The 23,279-nt window shown below is 33.9% G+C and overlaps 1 protein-coding gene across 1 annotated transcript in view; it reads left to right on the top strand.

The window, feature by feature from the left end:
- Positions 1 to 23,279, top strand: part of LOC145246579 (UBX domain-containing protein 4-like) — a 107,010-nt gene that overhangs the window by 56,886 nt on the left and 26,845 nt on the right. The window contains exons 6-11 of the mRNA XM_080108190.1: positions 1,841 to 1,895; positions 2,269 to 2,438; positions 5,375 to 5,497; positions 7,253 to 7,355; positions 9,871 to 9,996; positions 17,308 to 17,516. Of these exons, the coding sequence (XP_079964316.1) occupies positions 1,841 to 1,895; positions 2,269 to 2,438; positions 5,375 to 5,497; positions 7,253 to 7,355; positions 9,871 to 9,996; positions 17,308 to 17,516 (786 nt within the window). The remainder of the gene's footprint in view (positions 1 to 1,840; positions 1,896 to 2,268; positions 2,439 to 5,374; positions 5,498 to 7,252; positions 7,356 to 9,870; positions 9,997 to 17,307; positions 17,517 to 23,279) is intronic.

Below are 23,279 nucleotides of genomic sequence, written 5' to 3'. Positions count from 1 at the left end.
GCCCAAAAGTAAATTGACAGATATATATTAATAGAACTCTGTGGTATAGTAAATTGAAAACACTCATTGAATTAGAAAATAAGAATAACTAGTGAATGAATAAGATGTTCTTTTGCAAAGTAATATTCAAATTAGTTCACCTATATACAATCAGTATATTGCAATAAACCTTCTGTTATTTCTACTTGTTAACCATCTTGCACTCCTTTCTCAAGAAAACAACATGCAACAAAACATCAGTGTATGGAGACATGCTAGTCTGAGTTTTGTGCATAGCGAACACATGGATACAACACTTTCAGTTTCGAGACATATATGATTATCGCGTTTGTTGCATGTTTCAGCCGATAGGTAGCAATACCAACTTCCATCTCTCTCTTCCCTGTATATCAAACAAGAATGGACGTGGTACTCATGCGTTCCAAGTGTGGTTTACATATGCAAACTGATTCTATAATGAAACAAACATTCGCATACTATCCAGTCTTATTGAGATAAGCAAAACATTTGAAATTATGAACAAACAAACTTTACGATCCATGAACTACCTCGGTAACACCATTCAACAAAATATTTAATCTCAGACTACACATGATCGACAGAGATCAACAACATGCACATACGCATGCAAACATCTTATGCATTTTTCACCAAAAGCTATTGTCTGTAAAAAATGTGTAAATATTCTTTCTTGTGTTACTATTGTTATATATATCTGCAAACTTGGTATCTATTTTCATTAATTTATGCCGTTGAACGCACAACACATACTGCAATAAGTGTAATGTCCGTCTTTAATGTTATGTGTATTATCATAGTAACATAATACTGTTATTGTTATGGTCTTATTTTAGCTGAATTGGCAATTCAGGATATGTTTCTATGCAATTAATGGGAAATATTGACCAGATTGTAATTGAGAAACTTTGTCAGATCTTTGAAAACATTATTTCGTAAGTTTCATTTTAAAATTTAAAAAAAACAAATAATGTTATTTAAATTTTTAATAAATGATTAAAATAAGTTTTTCTGAGACTTTCGTTGTTGAGTCCGCTTATTCATTGAAGACTTAGTGCTTTTTTTTCTCTTAATTTTATTGATGGTATGATGGAAGGGTGAGCCCTTGTGAAGAGAGGAAAGGTACGTGTCTGATGTTGTTTGACGACTTGTAAAGTCTGAAATCGATATGTAACATAGTTAGTGCGAATTTTGAATAGAGAAACTTAGTCATGCGTTTGAAAATATTGTTTTGTAAGTTTAATTTTTCTATGAATATGTTGTACTAAAACAAGTTTCAGAAAAAAAAACTTAATTTAAAAAAAAAATTATAAAATTCAGTTTTATGAATTTTTAATTAGGTTGTCACACTTTATCAGAGTTACTCCCCTTTGTCAACCAAATTTTTTTCACACATATGAAACCACGGCGAAAAAAACAAAAACAACTCTGAGAATACAAAACCAGCTACGAAACCAATAACTTTTCTCCTTTCTTTTCCAAGATGGTGATCAACATGCCTGATGAAGGTCAGAAGCTACATCGACCGAAATGTTGTAAAAATAACATTCAAGATGAGAACAATAGTCCGATCAAAACAAATAATACAAATAATTGGGTTGTTTTTTTTGTTTTTTTTTTCAAATGGGGGGGGGGGAGTTTCCACTCTGCTTGCCTGCCTGCGTAAATAGAAATTTTTTTTTTTTTTTTTTGTCTGGATTTTGATGGTTGTGAAAAAACTGCAACTACCTCAATCACCAGACAATTCCATTGTTTGCACAATTGAATTAATATTTATTTATTTTGATTTTAAAAAGAAAATTCTATTATAAAATCTTTTCAGAATGACACAAAAGATGGATCAAAGCAGAATACAACGGGCCAAAGAGGAAGAAGAGGTTTGTATTTTCTTTCATGTTCTTTTAATAGAAATAGCCTTCCCTTTCTGATAACTGACCCTACTACCTCAACTATCCTACATTGAACCCAAAGCACACTCAACCATTTTTTAAAAAAAAAATGAAACTTCATTGGTTTGGTCATATTGAAAAAACAAATGATTGAGAGTGCTTGGGCTAGATTTTGACAAGGAAAGACCAAGGAAAAAAAAATGGTGTTCCTCTTTTAGCAACTTATCAGTTTCTTAAACTAACATAATTGTATATCTATTTTTATTTTATGTTGAAGTTTTTCAAGTGATGTTTCTAGTAATAATATAGACATATATTGCCAAACATGCTAAAAGATTATTTTAAATCCTATTTTTTCTAGAACGAAAAAGAGCGGGAGTTACAGAGAAGACGTGTCGGCAAAGATGTTCAGAAATTGAGGCGTAACCAAGAAGAGAGGAACTTTAAAGAAATTCAAGATGACATCAAAAAGCAAAAAGAAGAAGACAGAAAAGCAAGGCAACGTGTGAAAGATGAGATTGAACGTGACAAGTGAGATATTTCTTTTTGTTCTTTTAATTCATTTAATACTAGCAGTTCAGCCTGCCTTTGCTCGAGCCCTATGTACGGTTTATAACGGGCCCTATGTGTGAATACCCTTTATGTAAAATTTCAAATGTTTAGACCAAAAATCGTCTGAGTAATTTGGTAGAGACCGCAGAAGTAATTTAAAAAAAAAATTTATTGTTTTGGTTTCAAATCAAAATAAAAAGTTTGACCCATGTCCAACTTACCTACATCTAAAATTTCAAGTGTTTAGACCCAAAATTGGCAAAGGAGTTTGGTATAATCTGCAAAGGTTATTTGCTGCATATCTGAATACTCTTTATGTAAAATTTCAAATGTTTAGACCAAAAATTGGCTGAGTAGTTTGCTAGAAACTGCAAAGGTCAAATATTTTGAACTTTGGCCCCTTAAGCAGCTCAAATTTTCAACCTAAACTGATTAAAAAGCTTGCCCTATCTCTGAATACCCTTTGTAAAATTTCAAATTTTTATACCAGAAATTGGCTGAGTAATTTGGTAGATACCGCAACGGTCAATTTTTTAAATTTTAACCCCAATTTTTACCCCGTAACATTCATTGTTTTGGGCTGAAATCAAATTAAAAAGTTTGATCCATGTCCAAGTAACCTACATTTAAAATTTCAAGTGTTTAGACCCAAAATTGGCGGAGGAGTTTGGTAGAGTTTTCAAAGGTCAAATCGTTGAACTTTGACCCCTTGACAGCCAAATTTCTGGCCGAAAACTGATTAAAAAGATTTTTCCAAATCTTAATACCCCTTATGTCAAATCTCGAGTCTGTAGACTGAAAATTGACAGAGTACTGTGATAGAGAAATGTACAGACACACACACAGACATGTTCACTTTTATAGATATATAGATAGATTGTAAGATACGTTGCCGTTGGTTACTGATGTAGGCAAGTCATATGTGATATTTACACGGAATGATAAATTTGTCGCCCACAGAAAAGAAAGCTACAGCTTTATTTTAAAACTTTTATTGAAAGATCAATTCAGGTAACTTGATTATGTAGTAGAGCTGACATCTATTCAATGGAGCCACCTTCAGCCTCAATCATCACCTTGATATGGGTCTGGAACTGGGAGCATGCCTTTTCCATAAGCGCTGGCAGGAGCTCAGCGAATACTCGGCATATGGCGGCAATTAGCTGGCCTTGGTGTTGTATATTGAAAGTAGACCCTCCTCTTTTTACTTCTATATTGAAAACTGACCGCTACTTAGTGAGCTGAGTTTGGGTTTTTTAATACTCTCATTAGATGTTATTGTGGTTCATTAAATTTTGTAAAAATGCTTAAAATGTATCAAGAACAATTATTTTATTTTTTCATTTTTAATCTGTTAATATCAAATGATTTTTCAAACATTTATTTTATAAATCTTTACAAATGCTTCCGTAAGTCATTGTATCCTTTTGTGAACATTCATCTGTGTGTGTGTTCGTTGCACAGGCTGTGATTGTTTGCTTGTTGTCATCTGAAGTCTGTGGTCGATTCCGACACAGTGTTGCAGTGTAAATCGTGTGGTGTCAGTCACTCTGCAACCGATTTTCCTTTCAAACAAAACCAAAACATTTCCACTGAACAACAGACTTGGAATCAGCACTCTTAATCTGACCAAGCACAAACAAACCAAGCTTCCCCTGAAAACCATAGGAACTCAGCTAACTCCCTCTGCTGGAATATTTATAGATATCACTTTGACTACACTGCAAAACCACTTGAGATTATCAGCTGTTAATCTGTGTACATAAAAATTGACTGATCATGAAGCCGCCATCTGGTTAGGGCATTACTTTTGGAAAATCTCAAGTGGATTATAATCGCAGCATGAAACCTCGTATACAAGACATTACTATTTCAAAAGTCAGCCCATTTGTGTGGTGATCTCTCTTTTTTTTTTTTTTTTTTTTTAGCTAAATATTTCTCTCACCACAGGTCTTTAGTCCGCATGCATTAAAACTATGCCTCCCACTAAACATGCAGCCATCTTGCGCGTGTTTACATATATAACTGTTTGTATTCAGTTCCAATTTAGTTATTAAACAATTACGAGATGCCTTTCCAACCACCGATATCCATGAAAAATAGCCACCTACCTGAGAATTCTTCCTTCAAACTCCTCGGCTTAACATTCACAGGCAATATGAATGGGAACAAATACATTGAGGGCATTATGAAACTGCTGCAAGGAAGGTGGGCTCCCTCTATTGAGCTAGAAGACTACTCACACCTGAGAGTATCCTGTACCTCTACAAGGCCACCATTCACCTATGCATGGAGTATTGTTGTGACATCTGGACTTGATGTATCTACCACTAGCCTCTCCCTCTTGGATAAGGTGCAAAAAAGAGTTTTCAATCTAATAGGTCCCACTTTGTCAACTAAGCTCCTCCCACTTCTGTCCTACCACCACAATGTTGCATCACTGTGCCTGTTTTATAAATATTTTAATGGAATGTGCTCTGATGAACTTATTGTACTTGTGCCCCCTAGATGTGCAGATTGTCGACAAACCCGCTTAGCAACAAAATTACACCCCTTCACTGTTGACATCCCTAAATGCCAGAAAGCTTTCTACTCTAATAGTTTCTTCCCTCGAACAGCTAGATTTTGGAATTCTCTTCCTGCTACCTGCTTCCCTGACTGTACTGATATGCAGAATTTAAATGTAATGTAAACCAACATCTTGTTAATCTTTCTTAGGCATGGTCCGAATTAGTAGCCCCTTACATCCAAGTGGTGATATGCTTTGTTAGGAGTGAATGTGAGTAAAAAAAAAATAACTTAATTCTACGAGAGAGTATTTCTTGCTTGAGTTGAGGTGAATGCTGCATCAGAGTGTATTAAGGGGGTGAAGCAAAAAGAACAACCAGATCAAATGTTTTTGTTTCTTCGTTCAGATTGGAGCGTAAGGCAAAATATGAAAGAGAAAAGGCAGAAAGGGATCGCATAGCCCAAGATATGAAAGAGCGCAAACAGAAAGAACAAGAAATGACTGCTGCACAAAGAGAAGCAGCAAGAAGGTAAGTCAATTACTCTTATCCTCTAGTGGCTTTTGACATGGATATTTGTCAACTCATTAATTAAAAAAAATATTGTATAACAAATAGTAATATAACGTTTCTGAATTTTTGAGATGAGGTTTGGTTATTCATATTATTTGGATTCATCGGACTACTGTTCTCATCTTGAGTATAATTTTCACAACATTTCGGTCGATGTAACCTCCGACCTTCAAGTGTATCTTGTTGAACTCGGAAACTTGGATGGTATTTCAAACAGAGCCCTTTATTTACTTCACGGGGGTAGTATGTTCTTGTTCCGTCAGCCATGACTGGATAAAGATCCTAAGTAATTCGCAATTGTATTTTTTAGTCGCCCACACTGAGAGTTTAACCTTCAACCTTCAGCAGAATATCACTTTTACAATTGATTTTTCCAAGTACTCTAACCACTGCGCCACGAGTCTTTGTGGACCTCACTCAAGATAAGAATGGTAATCCAATGAATACGAATAATAGAAATATTAAGGAGAGATATACATTATTCAAAGGACAATTTTTAATTTTGTTTTTTACTTATAGCTTATCAAGGCCTGGAGACCACTTTACGATAAGCGTACCTTGATGATCAGTATTAGTGGAATTTTGGTAGGGTTTAATTATGTAAGAGAACAGTTCAACAAGAACTTATTTACATTAGACTTGAAAACGATCAGGTTATAGTTAGCTGGGAAGCAGTCATATCTTGAACGTTATTCTCACAACATTTTGGTTGATGTAACCTACATACATGTTCATGTGTGTCGCATCAAATTTTGTGTTGAATTCATGAATCTTTTACAGAATGTACATGAATCAAAACGTTAGAATAACAGCAAAATGAGAACGATCGTCCAAATAATACAAATAATCCTCCTTCAAAAAATTCTTTAACATATGATAATTTTAGATATATGTTTCTTTGCTCATTTTTGAACTTTGATTGATATCTAACTTCAAATCTTTCTATATCATATAATTAAACCAACCATTATAAAATTATGAAGTTCAATAGTTAAACTACCACTGAGAATTTTTGCATTTCATAAACTTACCTTGATTATTATCCATAGTGATTGAAAAAAAGTGTGTTTATGGTAACAAACGAAATCCTCCAATCTTTGAGACAGATGGCGGCATACCGAATGTAAGCAATGGACAGTTGCAATTTGGGTGTATCTGGCATCTACCCAGATACTGAACTAATACGTACAAGGCATGTTTGAATAAATTTCCACTTTATTTATGCCGTTATATTCATTTATTTATGACTGAACGAATTAGTTCAACCAGATGATAAAGGCTTAACTAATGAATATGTATTTTGAGTTTTAAAGATAGGCTTAGATCTGATGATTTCAGAGGGAGATTAAATCTGGACAATATTAGGAGATGTGTGCAGAACAGCAGACTTTGTTGGTTTGGTCACATTGAAAGACTGGATGAGCGTACTTGCAATAGATGTAGAGCATTTAAGATAGCATGGTCAGTTCGCAATGAGAAAATATGGGATGAAGTGATCAGGATGAATTTGAGAGAAAGAGAGATAAATAAAAACTTAGCCAGAGATAGGTTAATTTGAAAATCAATTTCTAAAAGCTGTTCAACACATGCCAGCATTTAAAACAGATGTTAAACCAAATATGATGATGACTGCAGAAACTTCTCTTGTTTTAAAAAAAAAATTTATTTTTATTTATTTTTTAAAATGCATCCATTTCTTTTTCTTTTACGCAGAGAAATATCACGACTACAGTTCCGTCTTCCAGATGGCTCATCAGTCACACATCAGTTCAAGTCATCTGATCCATTATCGACTGCCAACAATTACATAACTCAGGTAGATACAAGTATTCCAACATATAAGACAATTATCAGGTTAACAAGAAAACCCCCTCCCTCATCTCTCTCTCTCTATATATATATATATATATATGTGTGCGTGTATGTTTGTAAAAATATACACTTATAATGTATATAATAAAGTTTTTTTTTCTAAACAGCTACAATTGAATAAACTCGATCCAAATGGATTTACACTTTAGGGCATGTATATATATCAGGTTAAGAAGAATGTTCTTGCGGTTTTTATCTTTTAAATTCAGATGAACATATCTCAGCTCAAACAAAAATTTATTGATCGAAATAATCACCATCAGAATCAACACACTTTTTTTCAATGCAAAACAAATGTATTTATGGCAGTTATGTCAAAATCTTGCGTTCTGGTGGCCATGTAGACACTGAAGGCGTTTTTGATATTGCTTATGTATTTGAAGCATGTTCATGCAGAAAGTTGTCGAGATTGTTGAAAAGTGGTAGTTGGTAGATGAGAGGTCTATAATAATAATTATGGAAAAGCTTTTACAGGAAGAGATTAAAACTTTTACAGGAAGAGATTAAAACTGAAGTTTTTCACTTCCTACTAGTGAAAGTGTACCTTACTTGTATCCCTAGGATAATAAGGCGAAAGGGTTTCTTCCTGAACATCTCCCACTGATGTGTTCCGAGGTGGGTAGGGAGCAAGGAAGATGAAATATAAAAAACATTAACCCATGGTAACCAACAAAAACAAACAAAAAAAACATATTGAATCCAGTTTAGAGTGCTCATACATAGAATCAGAATCAGAGAACAAAACTAACGATAAAATATTTCCAAGATTCATTGTTTTTGAGTTAGTAGAGAGCAACACTCCAATCACTAAATTATCCCTATTCATCATTGAAAATAAATTTAATCTATAACAAAAAGCACATCAATTAAAAAACTAAGAAAGAACACACACCTTAGTAAAGTACCCAATCAATTCTCAGCAACTACACTTCTAAACCAAAACCATATCCACAACCTTAAAATAAAAGCTTACCTCCACACCACTTTGAACTCGTCAAAGGGCGTGATAGAAAGCACACAACTCTCACTTTGCTCACCAGATGAAATTGAAAGTAACTTGAAAAACAAGGCGTCATAGATGTCCAAAGAATAACAATAAAAAAAAAAACAACCAAATAATTTTAATGAACACTTACATCCTAAACTGCAACATCCCCAAACCTCCTACTGAAATAAAAATCAGATATTTAATAGAAAAAGAAGTTTATATATAAAACCCTTTGTGATGTCACAACTGCCATAAATTTGGCCATCGTAAAGACGGATGCACCAGACGTGTAAAAACTGTGGTGAAATTGGAGAACACATTAAGTGCGAAATGCCATTAAAATGCACAAACTGTAACCAAAAACATGCAGCTGACTCAAAAGAATGTGATGTTTGGAAGAAAGAAAAACAAATAACTACAACGAAACACACCAAAAGTCTATAGTACTCAGAAGTGAGAAGGTTAGTTGAGAGCACATCAGACTTGCCAACGTATACAAATATAGCTAAATCGACAAATAATTAAATTTCAAGACAAGAAACAACACAAAACAGTCTGATTGAATTGATGAAAGAATTAAGATTACTAGTGGAAACATTAAAGGAAAATTTAATTAGGTTAAATAAATGGAACCTAAAGGAAAATCCCTAATTCCAGAATAATGAAACTGAAAATACTTCTTAAACCACCATTGTGTTGTGCGTTCAGGCGTGGTTCCTGTGCCAAATGCTTCATTGATATTGCAAGCTATTTCACCAACTTTTCTGCCTAGTTTAAATTGAAATAAGAAAATTGTGTGAATTTGTTTTTTTTCCATCTTGTGTTAAACGTTTCGAAAAGAAGACATAATCGTTTTAAAACGATTGTAATTTAAATGATTAGATAGTGAAAAACGCTCATTAAAATGATATATAAAGTGAAAGTACTATAATGAAAATTTATTTGAAAATACATCATTTGAAATCAAAATTAAATATTCAGTAAGAACTTTTTCTCAACCTAATATTTTTTAATTTTCTAAAATGTATATTCAATGAATATTGAATATATATTTTAGAAAATGCTCCATGCAAATAAGTCTTGCAATCTACAATCGTCCATGATGATTTTGTTTCTTGGATATTTTGGCAAATTTATTTTGGGGTGTGATTGAAATGAAAATTTACTGCCACTTACAGGGATTGAACTCGCAGCTTTCACATTGAAATACTTATGCTTAATACACTCCCTTTCACAATCCCTCACCTTCTTGCTTTATTTGCTCCTCATTGTCACATGTTATGTTATTTTCATAGTTGATCGGACAGATGAGAGATGCATAGACGGACACACATCTCTTCGTTATTAGTTAATGCAAGGGAGATAACTTCTGTTTTTGAAAATCCACGTTTTCTTTTTTTCAATTTTTTTATTAGTTTAAATCTTTAATTTTGTTATTAGTTTCATGAATTTTTTCTTTGTATTTTTTCAGCATTTGGGTTGCAGTAATGTACAGTTGTACACAGTGTTTCCAAAAAGGACTTTCACTTCCGAAGACATGTCATCCAGCTTGATGTCCCTGGAATTAGTCCCCAGTGCCGTTCTTCTTGTTTTACCTGTAGGTTGAAATGTTTACAGTTTGATAATATATTGAGTATTGTTGGGATAATTAATCAAAATCAGAATTGGGAATCAGAACTTTTAAGGGATATATGGACCGAGAAAGTTTGAATCAATTTCTGATTCCAAAAGTAATTGTTTTTTTTTGTTTTGTTTTTATTTTTAATTATTTTATTTTTTAAAAACTTAATTGTTGATATGAATTATGAATATTTATCGAGTTGAGTAAAACTAAAATGTGTATAGCATACTAACGGATTCAGGTAAAAATAGCACAAGTGAAAAACAAAGATGAAAATATCACGATTATATCAAATTCTTAGACACAATACTTATAAAGGCAAAGCATTAAGAAATTTGTTGAGTTGTAAAAAACATCTTTTTTTTTTATGTGGAGGTCACCACCTATCAAGGCCCAGAAGCCACTCGGGGATAAGGATTATTGTTTGTACAGTAATCGATGGGGTAGTATCGTAGTAATCATTAGTATTGGAGATTTGATAAAGTATCTTACTTAAGGGGGCAGTTCATCAGGAATTTGTTTATATTGGACTTGAATACATCCAAGTTGTAGTCAGGTGGGAAACAGGCAAACGGAAGAGAGTTTCACAGGTGTGCACTTCTAAGAAAGAAGTTTTGTTCATGGAATCTATGCTTTGAGAGTGGGGAAAATTAATGACAGTGGTTTCAGCTAGACGGGTGTTTATCGTGAAAGATTGGCAAGTGGGGGGGGGGACCAGAGATTGGATCTCAAACAAGCACTTGCCATGGAAGTAACGATAAAACAAAGACAGGCTCACAACGTCTCTTCTATGGAAGAGAGAGGTTACAGGGAAGTGAAAAGGGCATCCCCCACTAAGCCATGAAGTCTATTTTGTACTCTGTCAAGGCAGGATAGGCTGTTTTTAGCAGCTCCTGCCCAGATGTGGCAGCAGTACTCCATCCTTGGTCGTACTTGGCTTTTATACAAATAGAGAATTGCATCAGTAGTGACTTGATGTACGTGTTCCATTTCGGATCAGGAGTAAAAGTCAAACCCAGAAGCTTGTCAAAACATGAAGTCTCCCCAAGACGAGAGCCATCCATTTCAATTGATGCCAGATGGGGATCAGAGTGTTGATGATGTAAAGATAGGAGCTTGGTTTTAGATGCATTAAAAGTAACCAGCCACCTCTTCTCCCACTATACTATGCACTCAAGATCAGAGGAGAGAGAATCAGAACTTTGTCATTTACAGCCTTTGACGTGTTGCCATAGATGGTTGTGTCATCCACACAGATGTCAACGAATGATTTAAGTATGTATTTTGGGAGATCATTGATGTAGATCAGGAAGAGAGTTTGGCCCAGGATGGACCCCTGAGGGACTCCAGCATTATACTGTGGGCCTCTGATTTTGCCCATCAACCACTACTCTTATGAGCCTATCAAAGAGAAATGATTTAATAATTGAGAAAACATTTCCAGTTATACCGTAGCTGGAAATCTTGTGAAGTAGGCCCTTATGCCATACCTTATTGAAGGCCTTTGATATGTCAAGACCAATTGCCCTAGAAAGGAAGCCTTTGTCGAGAGATTCACTAATCCTATGAGATCTGCTAGAATCTGTAGATCTAGCAGAATGGAAACCATATTGCATGTCACTAAGAAGGTTATTTCTGCTGAGGTGGTTGACTACTTCTCTATTTAATAATATTTGATGGTGTTTAACATCAAAGCGATATTCTTTGAAAGAAGAATAAGATGACCGTTTTGTGTTCTTTTTTTCTCTTTTCATTTTTAAAATAAGTTGCTTGTATATTTTTAATGGTTTTGTTGGATTAAAAGAAGTCCTAGTTTATGAAAAAAAAATTCAAGGTGCTTGTTAATATATCGTCGACAAATTGATTTTAAAAAAATATATTGTTTTAAGCAAAAACAATATTACATACTTAATTGTCATGTCGAAAATAGTAATATATCCAAAAATTACGAAAACTTGTTGAGTAGAACAATTGATATTGTGTTTTTAGTGAAAAAATAAAGTCAAATATTGCAGCCATGACACAAGTAATCTAAAATATTCGTTCCGGAGTTATGTGCCCTGTGTATAGCCTACTACTATCTACTTTATAACGTCTTTTTTTTTAAAATTCCATTTTCACCCCAAACAAGGTACAGTGCCACTTTGATGTAGGAAGCTACTATTGGGACCATAAGTTACAGGGGTTATATGTAGGGAGTTGAGCAGCAAGATGTCTGTTCACACTACACTTGAACTTCTGCATATAAGTACAGTTGGGAAAGCAAGAACCCTAACGGGAGTTCCAAAGCGTTGCAGTTCTGGAGAAAAAACTATTAGAGTAGAAGGTCTTCTTACATTTAGTGTCTCTACTGTGTAGGGGTGGGATTTTGCTGCTTGTTGGGGGTATTTACATCGAGTCGGTACAAGAGGTTGTAGTTTGTCAGAGCATCCACCATTAAAATACTTGTAGAACAGGTAGAGGGATGCAACATTTTGTCGATGGAACAGAGGTTGAAGCTTGGATGACAGGTCAGGACCTACCAGGTTGGTGACTCTCTTTTGAATCCTGTCCAGGAGTGAGAGACTAGTAATAGATGCACCAGCCCAAGTGTGACAACAGTACTCCATACATGGGCAAATGATAGCCTTGCAGAGGTACAGGATACTTTCAGGCGTAAGTAATTTTCTAGCATGGTAGTGAGAGCCCACCTTCCTCGTAATGGTCCTGGCAATGCTCTCAATGTAGCTGTTCCCTGCGAAGAGTTTGAAAGAAGTACTTTCAGGTAATGTATCTTTAGCCATAGCTATTGGTGGTTGAGAAGGTTTCTTGTAATTATTGAAGGAAACAAGCTTAGTCTTGACAGCCTTGAATGTGGCCATTCATTTTTGTCTCCATTCCACTACAGATTGGAGCTCTTCCTCTGCAATTCCCTTAGATATGTGTTAATTTGTTTTCCCCTTGTGCCTGTTATAGAGTGTGGTATCATCAGCAAATATACCCATCTCAGAGACAATTTTATCAGGGAGGTCATTACGAATATTTGAATAATAAAGGTCGAAGGATAGATCCTTGAGGTACATCCACATTTATATCATATTGTTTAGATTTCGACTGTTGAGGACAACCTGGATTCTTCTCTTATTTAAAAAGGATTTAATTATGTTAAATATTCATCCAGTAGTACTGCATGATCTGAGTTTCTTGAGAAGACCATCGTGCTAAACTCTGTCAAAGCCTTAGATATATCTTGGGCTATTGCTCTACTCTCCCCTGCTTTGTCCAGTGAATGGTATATACGTTCAAAGATTACAGTTAGAATATCTGCTGTAGAACGGGCTTGCCTAAATCCATATTGTTGATCGGTTAGAAGTTTAGCAGCTGTAAGGTGTTGGACTAGAGCTGGATTAATTATGGACTCAAATATTTTGGCGAAAAGTGGGAGGAGGTTAATGGGTCAGTTCTTTCACTAGAATTCTTGTAAACTGGTGCCACAGAAGCAGTTTTCCAGCAATCAGGAAAGCAAGATTCGTGAAGGCATTTATTGTAAAGTTTGGAGAGAACTAGAGCAACCTCATGGGAACATTTTTTTAATAGCGAAGCCGGGAGAAGATTGGGTCCACATGCTTTTGACGTGTCAAGGTTTTTTATGATATCCTGCACTTGAGAAGAGGTGATTTTCAGATCATCTAGTTTCGCGTCTGCAAAGAAAAGTCAGGGAGGGAGTGGTTTGCTGGGTCCAATGTGGAGTTTGAGACAAACCGACAGGCAAGCATTTTAGCCTTCTCAGTTGTCATGCAAACAATCTCATGTTTGTTGGATAGTGAGAAAATTGTTGATTGTCGATGCGATTTTACTCAATTTTCTGTAAAAATTACTTTTAGCTATAAATAACTTTCTACTTGATGAATTTTCATAATTTTTGGATATATTATTTTTGGCATGACAATTAATTACATGATATTTTGTTAGCGTAAAACGATATATTAAAAAAAAAATCAATCTGTCTACAGTATCTTAACAAGCATTAAATTCAAATAACATTTTGTAAACGTACGATGAACTAAATTTAGCTTTATTTAAAAAAAAAAAGTTACATCTTGGTTCTCTTCCCATTTTCGATTACATGGAAAACATTTGATAAAAATTAAAAAGATCTACTCATGTCATATACAATTTTTTCCACAAATATATTTTCATTTTTGCAAAAATATATGCACAGATTACATGAACTTTTACTACAATCAAAAAAAAAAGCAACTCTATAACTAAAAGTTTAAAAATTTGAAAAGAATTGAAACCAGGAACTTAGAACAGAATCGTTCATTGCATTGAAGTCATCACATCACTAATATTGACAAAAAATAAAACAAAAAAAACACTAGGGGCATAGCTAGAAAGGGCCGAGGGGAGGGGGTCCAAACTTTTGTAGCAAAAATTTTTCAAAATATGTTTTGTACATTTCATTTTAGTAAAGTTTCATTTCATTCATTTTTTTTTTTTTCATAATTACAGTGACCTAAAAATTGCAATTAATTCACATTAAATGTTTTTATAACGTGAAATTTCAATATTTTGATTGATTTATGAGTTTTTTAAAATAATTACTTTCTTAAATTACTCAACCCGATTAATAAATGCAATTTTTACATTGCTCTAATTATAACTTTTTCATGTTTCCAATTTTTTTTTTTTTTTTAAGCTTTGGTACCTTTTGCCACATTTTGGTTGTAATTAAATATTATAGATGTACAAAGCAAAAAATTATTGTGAAATGGCAGGCAAAATAGATTCGCAAGCAGTAAACATTAGCAGGCAATTTATTTACGAGACAAATGCCTGCCTGTCTCTGGCTTAAAATTAGGGAAAAAATTTTGGTTAACTTCTCTAAAGAAGGAGTAGGTCCAAAAAGTGCGGAAAGCATGGCTGGCTACTTCCTTGAAGAAAAAACAACAAAACACTTCATGTGATGCTATGTTTGCACCGTCCAACTTATCCATGATTGATCGATTTAACATTTCTTTATGTGTTAGGTTTGAAATAGAATCTTCTTTAGTCTATTGTGCTTAAATTTCAAAATGCATAAGGCTTTAGTTTAAAATAGCATTTTTGGGCATGCTTTACTGTAGACAACAAACTAAAAACATAATAAAGAAACAAATGTATAAGAAATAAGTGTTATCAAAGGCAACATAAGTTTCTCTTCTACATACCTGAATAAGTTTTTTGTATTTTAACTTATTTTAAAACGTTTATTTAATTCTGTAACAGTGACATTTATTGGATGGATTTCTATCATTATTTTGTTTTTTGTGTTTTGAGTGATTATTGAGACTTCCCAGATGACCACCTCAATTTCAGCCATCTTGTTATTATTCTAACTTAGCAACTCTACATGACTTGTGTTTCAATTAAATAAACACTTTAAAATAAGTTAATGGCACAAAATTTTATCCAGGTAGGTAGAAGAGTGACTTCTCTTGCCTTTGGTAACATTTATTTGTTATATAGTATTTTTTTTCTCACATTTTTGATTTGTGGTCTATAGTAAAACATGCCCGCAGATTTTTTGCTGTTTCGTTAATTTTGATTGGACATATCTCATGTTAGATGCGTCTAAGATTTCGATAAGAGGCTTTGTCTGTTGGTCCATCATATTTATGTTTGAAATAGAATTTTCATTGCTAAACACAGATTATTATTATTATTGTTTACTAGTTGTTATTTATCTGTTTACTATCTGGTAATGTCAACATTTCTCGGGAAGTAATGAAAGCTCTGTGTATTCATACTCCCAGCCCTCAACCCTATATTCTCATTTTTATCTTTATTTTAGAAAATAAAAATATAAAATATCATTGCTTTCTATGGACATTCAACGCAAACCCAAACCCAACAATATCATTGTAAACAAAAAAAACCAACTAAATTCAAAATTATTACCAGCATTGGGTTATTTGTAAATTTTAATTCAAGAAAATTTGCTTAATCTTTGTATAGGGCTTTATTTGCAATTGTATTCCTGGAAAGCAATAACTGTAATCCATATTTGGACCCTAGTGCTCCCAGAGGAATATTTTAGGGGGAGGGGGGGGGTGCATATGAAATACTTTGAAAGATTTACTTGTTCAAGAATCTTTATAAAAAGCTATGCCTTTTAACAATCAGTTTTAAGTTTGAAATAGCATTTTGATCAATTTGTCAAGCTTAAAATTGAGATAACATTTTCTTTTGCCTGTCATACCAAGGTTTAAAATAGCATTTTCTTTGGTGTTATCAAGCTTGAATGGACAAATCTTATTTTAGATATGTCTAAGCATCTATATAAGAGCCTCCGTCCATTGGTCTGTTAAGCTTAAGTTTGAAATAGCATTTGTTGCACTCAATGCATGAATTGATTTAATGCATTTTAAAAATAGATCCATTCTAGTTTTATTATTAGATCGATCAAAAAAAAAAAATGATATACTATTCCAAATAGGAATGATATGCTATTGTGCTGAATTTTTTGTTTTGTCGTCTTCTACATGTTCCTTGTCTATTTCTTCTACAATGGCAGTCAACTGAAATGAACATGTGTGAATCTGCCTGACACAGCTACCAAGACTCCCTCCACTCAGAAATTCAGAGGCCCACGTTTATGTAAATAAATATTGACCTCACTTTTGGTCCAGTCACACCCTGCATTGCCATTTCTACATCTGCCGTCATGATATTCGCCTCAACACACATTGTCTACACTCCTTTCTGCATGGGCAAGGTTGTGTTGGTACTCTCTGGTGTATACTTTGTTGCAAGGGTTAGGGTTACTTGCTCGACTTTGTCAACTTCTGTGAGTTTGCAAATCAGATTCATTCTTTTCAATCAGTCGAAAATAAAATTATATTCTGGTACGAGTTTTAGTTTGAATAATGCCAAGACTTTTCTGTTTTATCATCTTCTACTGCTTCCTCTTCTGCTTTTAGAATGGCAGTCAACACCGAAATGACGATCTACCTGATTCAATAACCAAGACTCCCTACACTAAAAAATTCACCATGTTTTATGCCCCCAAGGCCCACGCTTATGCAAATGAGTATGGGCCTTGCTCTTGGTTCAGTCACACATGCAGTACCATCCGCTATCATGATGTATTGTATAAAAAGGAATGATGTGTCATAAAGACAGGCAAATCGAATCAAACAATTATTCTGTTATTTAATATTATTATAGCGTCCAGAAATTACTTAACTTTATGTTTAGACTTGTCACAAAAAATATATCAGCTCCGTTTTTCACAAAAATCCTTAATTTTTATTTTGTTTTCAGCAAAAGAATGCTATCGCTCGTACAGCAGATTCGTCGACCGGTATTTTGAATATAATCTTTGCCCCTTTGCTTATGTTGTGGAACTTTGTCTATGGCCTCATATTTGGATGGCCATCAGCAGGGTCACCCGGAACCAGTGGAGAGAGTCAAAAGAGACCACGAGAGGAAGCAGATGAACCTACTCCATCAAGTTCCGGTAGACCATCAACGTGAGTACTTCTTACATACCTTCTCTATATATAAAGTCAATGTTTGTTTGTGTGTTATAGAAATCAATATTTTAACAGAACATTCAAATAAGTTTCAAAGAGAGTTAAATTTTTCACAGAATCTAAAGACACCATGAAAATTTTCCATCGATTCTATGTCGGGTAACTTGAAGCAATTGTTAGGTAGTAACTGATAAATGACCTCCAGACCGTTGTGGAATGGGGTCGGAAATTGATGGTAACATTTAATGCTAGTAAGACTAAGCTGCTCTTCTTTAACAATTACAAGAAACCTCTCCAACCATGAATATCCATGACAAATAACTCTCTACCTGAGCATTCTTCCTTCAAACTCCTTTGCTTAACATTCACAGGCTATATGATTGGCTGGAAGGTTTAGTATTTTAACATTCATCTCTGAACCCATATGCCATGCACTGAATAAGGTGAGCAAAGCTAGGGCTGTAGCCTTTGATATATCCAAGACAGTTGATAAAGTCTGGCATGAAGAGCTGCTAATGAAAATTAAATTGTACGGTATAACTGGACGTACACTAAATATAATTAGATCCTTCTTAGACAATAGGACTATCCAGGTTGTCATTGATGGATGTATATTCAAGCAGCATAATATTAATGCAGGAGTGCCTCAGGGATTGATCCTTGGACCACTATTATTCCTGATATTCATTAACAACATCCTTGATAATATTGTGTCCAAGATGGGTATATTTGCAGATGATACAATGCTCTATAACATGCAAGAGGGAAGAATGGATGTACATAAATCTAAGACAATGGAAGAATCATTAGAAAATTATCTCCAGACCGTAGTGGAATGGGTCCGTAATTTAATGCTGGTAAGACTAAGCTGCTCTCCTTTAACGATTACAAGAAGCCTCTCCCACCATCGATATCCATGACAAATAACATCCTACTTGAGAATTTTTCCTTCAAACATTCACAGGAAATATGAACTGGAAAAAATACATTGAGGATATTGCGAAGGTTGCTGCGAGAAACGTTGGCGTGTGCTAAAAAGCTACTCAAACCCGAGAGTATCCTGTACTTTTACGAGGCCACCATTCGCCCATGCATAAAGTATTGTTGCCACATCTGGGTTGGTGCATCTACCACTAGTTTCTCCCTCTTTGATAGGATCCAAAAAAGAGTCTTCAATCTAATAAGTCCCACTTTATCAACTAAGCTCCCACCCCTGTCCCATTGCTGCAATGTTGCATCTCTGTGCCTTTTTTTTACAAATATTTTAATGAAATGTGCTCTGATGAACACATTGCACTTGTGCCCCCTTGGCATACATATTCCTGACAAACCTGCTTAGCAACAAAATCACACCCCTTCACTGTTGAGGTCCCTAAATACTAGAAAGCTTTCTGCTCTAATAGTTTCTTCTCTTGAATAGCTAAACTTTGGAATTCACTTCTTGCTACCTGCTTCCCTGACTGTACTGGTATGCAGAAGTTCAAATGTAACATAAAGCAACATCTTAATCTTTCTTAGGCATGGTCCCAATTAGTAGCCCCTTACGTCCAAGTGATACTCCTTGTTAGGAGTGAAGATGAGTAAAAAAAACAAACAAAAAAACTAGAATGTAAAGAAACAAATTTTTTTTTTTTTTAAAATAGGTTTTATTTGTTTCATGAAACAGAAATAAAATTTAAAAAATAATGTTCCAATTAAGAATGTAATTAAAAGAAAGAATTTAAGTATTTAGATAATTATTTTTATTGATATTTTTAAGAATTAAAATCTTTTTAATTTTAACATTTTTACTGTAAGGTTAATTTAGAATATAACTTGAAAAGTGTACAAAACTGCAGAGAACGTCATCACTTCAACATTAAAAATCCAAAATAAAAATCCAAAAATTATTTATTTGTAAAATTATTTTTTTCTTCAAAACACAATTGTGCTAACAGTATTTTTTTTATTTCTTGACCTCATATTGCAAATGCTATTTTTAACTTTTTTTTTTCAAAGCAAAAACTGTAAGCATTATTATATTAGAAATTATATTTTTGTAAAAAAATTCTCTTGATTAGTAAAATATCTAAACATAGGCAACGCTATTGGAATACTTCTAGTATCTTCTATAGTTATCTTCTTGCTTTTTCCAGATCAGACCTAGATAGCATTTAAGCTGATAAATCAAACTTTGTTGGTACTTATGCAGTTTAGCAAAGACATTTAAAAATGGAGATAAAAAAAATCTCTGTTAATGTACAGGTCCTGGATATGACCTTAAACTATATCCCATGGTAAGGTGCCAGCTTGCGAGCTTTGGGGAGTGTGGAGCCACTCTTTAATTGCCATTGCTCCCAGGTCTACTCTGACCCAGAGTGGTAGTACCTGTTAGGGTCCAAACTATGGGTTAAATAGAAATCGACTTGAAAAAATATATATTCTATTAAAAAATTGTTCTTCAAAATAATTGTATTTTACATTAACTAACCTGAAAAGGGTTGATATGCTGTAAAACAAAAACAACCAACCAGCTATTAATGTACATGCCATCATGGAATGAAGTTCTCATTAAAAAAATTGCTTAATTTGATCAAGTAGTTTTTTTTTTTTTACAGAGAAAAAACATTTTAGTGAAACTGATTGTGATGGAGCCATTTTACTAGAAGAGGGCACCAGGGGAGATAACTCCATCTAATTCTTGAATTTTGCCAAAATGCACATGAAGTTCTAATTTTATTAATAAATTTTGAAACGATTTTTTGAAAGAAAAAACCCCAAGAAACAAAGAATAAAGGATACTTAAAATTATTCATAACGATAAAAATAATCTTGGCAAATTTTGGCAAACTTCAAGCATTTAATCTCCCCTGGCACCTCCCTTCTCGTAGTTGGAATTGCCAAGATGGTTTTGTTGTGATCACTCTCACTAAATTTTTGTTTTTCGTCTATAAAATAAAACAACTTGATTAAATATAACGATATTTTTTATGATAACTTCATTCCATAATGAGTATTTTGAGATTTTTCTTTATCTTAATTTTTTTAGTGTTTTTTTTTTACACTACATAAGTACCAACTTGTCTGCATTCATTTATATTGTTGTATTTTGTTATTTGCAATATAGCATACGTTGCTTCAGTTTACTTTCAAAATTATTTAGTCCAGCCCAGACAACTCTTATTATTATGGAACATTTTAATTGAAAAATGAAATCTAACAATAAGAGTCACTCTTAATTTTGAGTTGTCTCCCTTACACCTTAATTGTGATTTATGAATCATAAAGAGTTGTGTCCCTCACACCTGAAAATTATTTTGTTTTAATGTATAAGTTTTAAAAAAAATGGTTTTGCGAAAAAAAAAAAAAAAAAAAAAAAAATTATAAACGAAGCTGGGTTCACTGTTACCTGGGCAATGACAGGTAAGTACAGCTAGGTTTGATAATGAATTTGATTTCTTCATTATTATTGTGTTCTGTTTAACTTGATTGTATATTTTGTTTTGTTTTTCATTGTGTGTGGTTTTATTTTATGTTGATATCACCTTTGAAGTTGGGGGACAGTGTTTTTTTTATATCCTGTTGTTTCATTTTCTTTTTGTCTTATCTATGGTGGTTGACCGTGAATGCAGTAGCAGGAGTAATATTATTATTATTAGTAGTAATAATAATAGAATTGTTATATATTGCCTCCTCTCTGCTTTAAATCTATACATTGTATATTACTCTCGCTTCTGTCGCTCTTTCTCTCTGTTTATTAGCAGTTAAAGATGATAAAGAAAGGAAATGATTGAAATAGTTCATTCTGAACAAAAAGAAATATCATCACAGTCAGTAAAGCAATTTAACCTATGGGTCGAAGATGTGGATGTGTCCTTTGGCTTGCCCAATGGAGCTTTTTACGTGGAGTGCAGTGAGTGCAATACTAGCTCCACCCTTTACATCCGGGGTTCAGCTGCCATGGCCTAGCAAGCTGGGAGATAGTGAGGTCCTTATATCATAGGTTTTACGGACTGTCCTTGTCTTTTCCCAGTTGTACTGCATGGTCGCATCATGACAAAACAAGCTCAGTGAAAACGAGGGCACCACGTGAAGGTGTTGCTATGGATACAGTAATGTAAGAGAGGCCATGTGCAAGTGGTCTCCTGTCTGAGGAGCCAGGCAATGACCCCGCGAGTATCACTACACCTGGGAAAGAGGGGTTATGAAGAGCATGAGCTGTACACATCACTTCTCTTTGATGAGTGAAACTAGCAGCACTAAACCCAGATCAACCCCCAATTTAATCTGTAGCTGAAAAAGAAAAGGAGAGAAAGAATCAAATGTCTTTTTCTTTTTTTTTTAAACTTAACGAGATTTTGCAAACTAATTTTGTTCTGATTTAAACGTAGTAGACATTTAAAAATACAGAAACCCACTGTAATTTATTATTATTACTATGACTTACCAGTTCTCACCAGTTGTTACCAGTGGTATCTCATTGGTGAAAACAAGTGGTGTTCCCTGGAGACTGAATAACAATAAGCACCCCCATCTTTCAAATTTCCTGTTGCAATATTTTTAATATACTGATGAGGGTATGATTGCCAAAAATTGGAAGGTTCTATATATAAAATGGGATGATAAGAACTGATCAATCAGATGAAACTATCGTCTGCTACTAACGAATCAGAAACCGTATCACTCCATAAAATATAGTACATTTAGAATTTGTGTCTCTAACTTTTCGTCTTCACACATCTCAGGACTTCTTTGGATTGGTTACCTATTGGAAACTCTATTTTTTTACTAAGGAGTCACCACTTATCAAGGCCCGAAGGCCACCTGAGCAAAAGAGTCAATGGGACAATATCGTAGTAATTGTTAGTAGTGGAACATTGGTAAATTGGATTACTTAAGGGGAACGACTCATCGAGAACTTGTTTACGTTGGACTTGAAGATGACCATGTTGTAGTCAGCTGGAAATCAAAGAAATGGGAAAGTTTCCTGGGCATGCAGTTCTAAGAAAGAAGCTTTGTTCATTAAATCTACATTTAGGTTTAGGCATAAATAAAGAGTGGGGGGAATTATTGATAGTGGTTGCAACTAGATGAGTGTTTTTCGTGAAAGTGAGCACTTGCCATGAAAATAACGATAAAGTAGAGACCAGCTCGCAAACTTGTAAGCTTTTACAATTTAAAGCTTCTCTGGATTTATGCTGCCATTTTGTTTTTGAACAACATTTCTCTGCTCTTCTAAAATGAAAATGCTTTACAAGGTGCGGAGGTTTAGGTAAGTGTGTCAGATTATAATATTTTTCTTATACGTAGAAATTTGAGCTCTTAGCTGAAATTCTACATTTTTACTTTAAATTATGGGAGCCTTCCATGGATATAAGTTGTTTTTTATTTTTTTGACACAATTTATTTTTTTCTCTTTTTCCCCTCTCTTTCTCTTTCCCTTTTTTTCTGTCTTCCTTTTTTTTCTGTCTTCCTCTTTTCATCTAGTCTGGCCTTGCTTTTCCCTATTATAACAGCTATCTCTGAAAATTGAAAATGTTAATTTTACCATGCATTATGAAAACTGAGACTTCAAATTATTCATTACTATAAGTGAGTTAGATGACTTTTGGTTTCACCAAAGAATGACTCCCTGTCTCTTGCTCCCCACGTATGCATTTAGTGTTCTTTTCTTGATTTCAAATTTTCTAGTTAAAACTGATTGAAGTTGTCTAGAAAAAAAAATATAATAGATTTAAAACAAAAAAATTATTTTTTGTTTTATTTGGATTATTTGGACTA

This window comes from Euprymna scolopes, chromosome 24 (assembly GCF_053919585.1).
Source record: "Euprymna scolopes isolate OS-2025 chromosome 24, ASM5391958v1, whole genome shotgun sequence".
NCBI lineage: Eukaryota > Metazoa > Mollusca > Cephalopoda > Sepiida > Sepiolidae > Euprymna > Euprymna scolopes.
The sequence above is the reverse complement of the archived record's forward strand: the minus strand, read 5'-3'. Positions and strand labels throughout refer to the sequence as shown.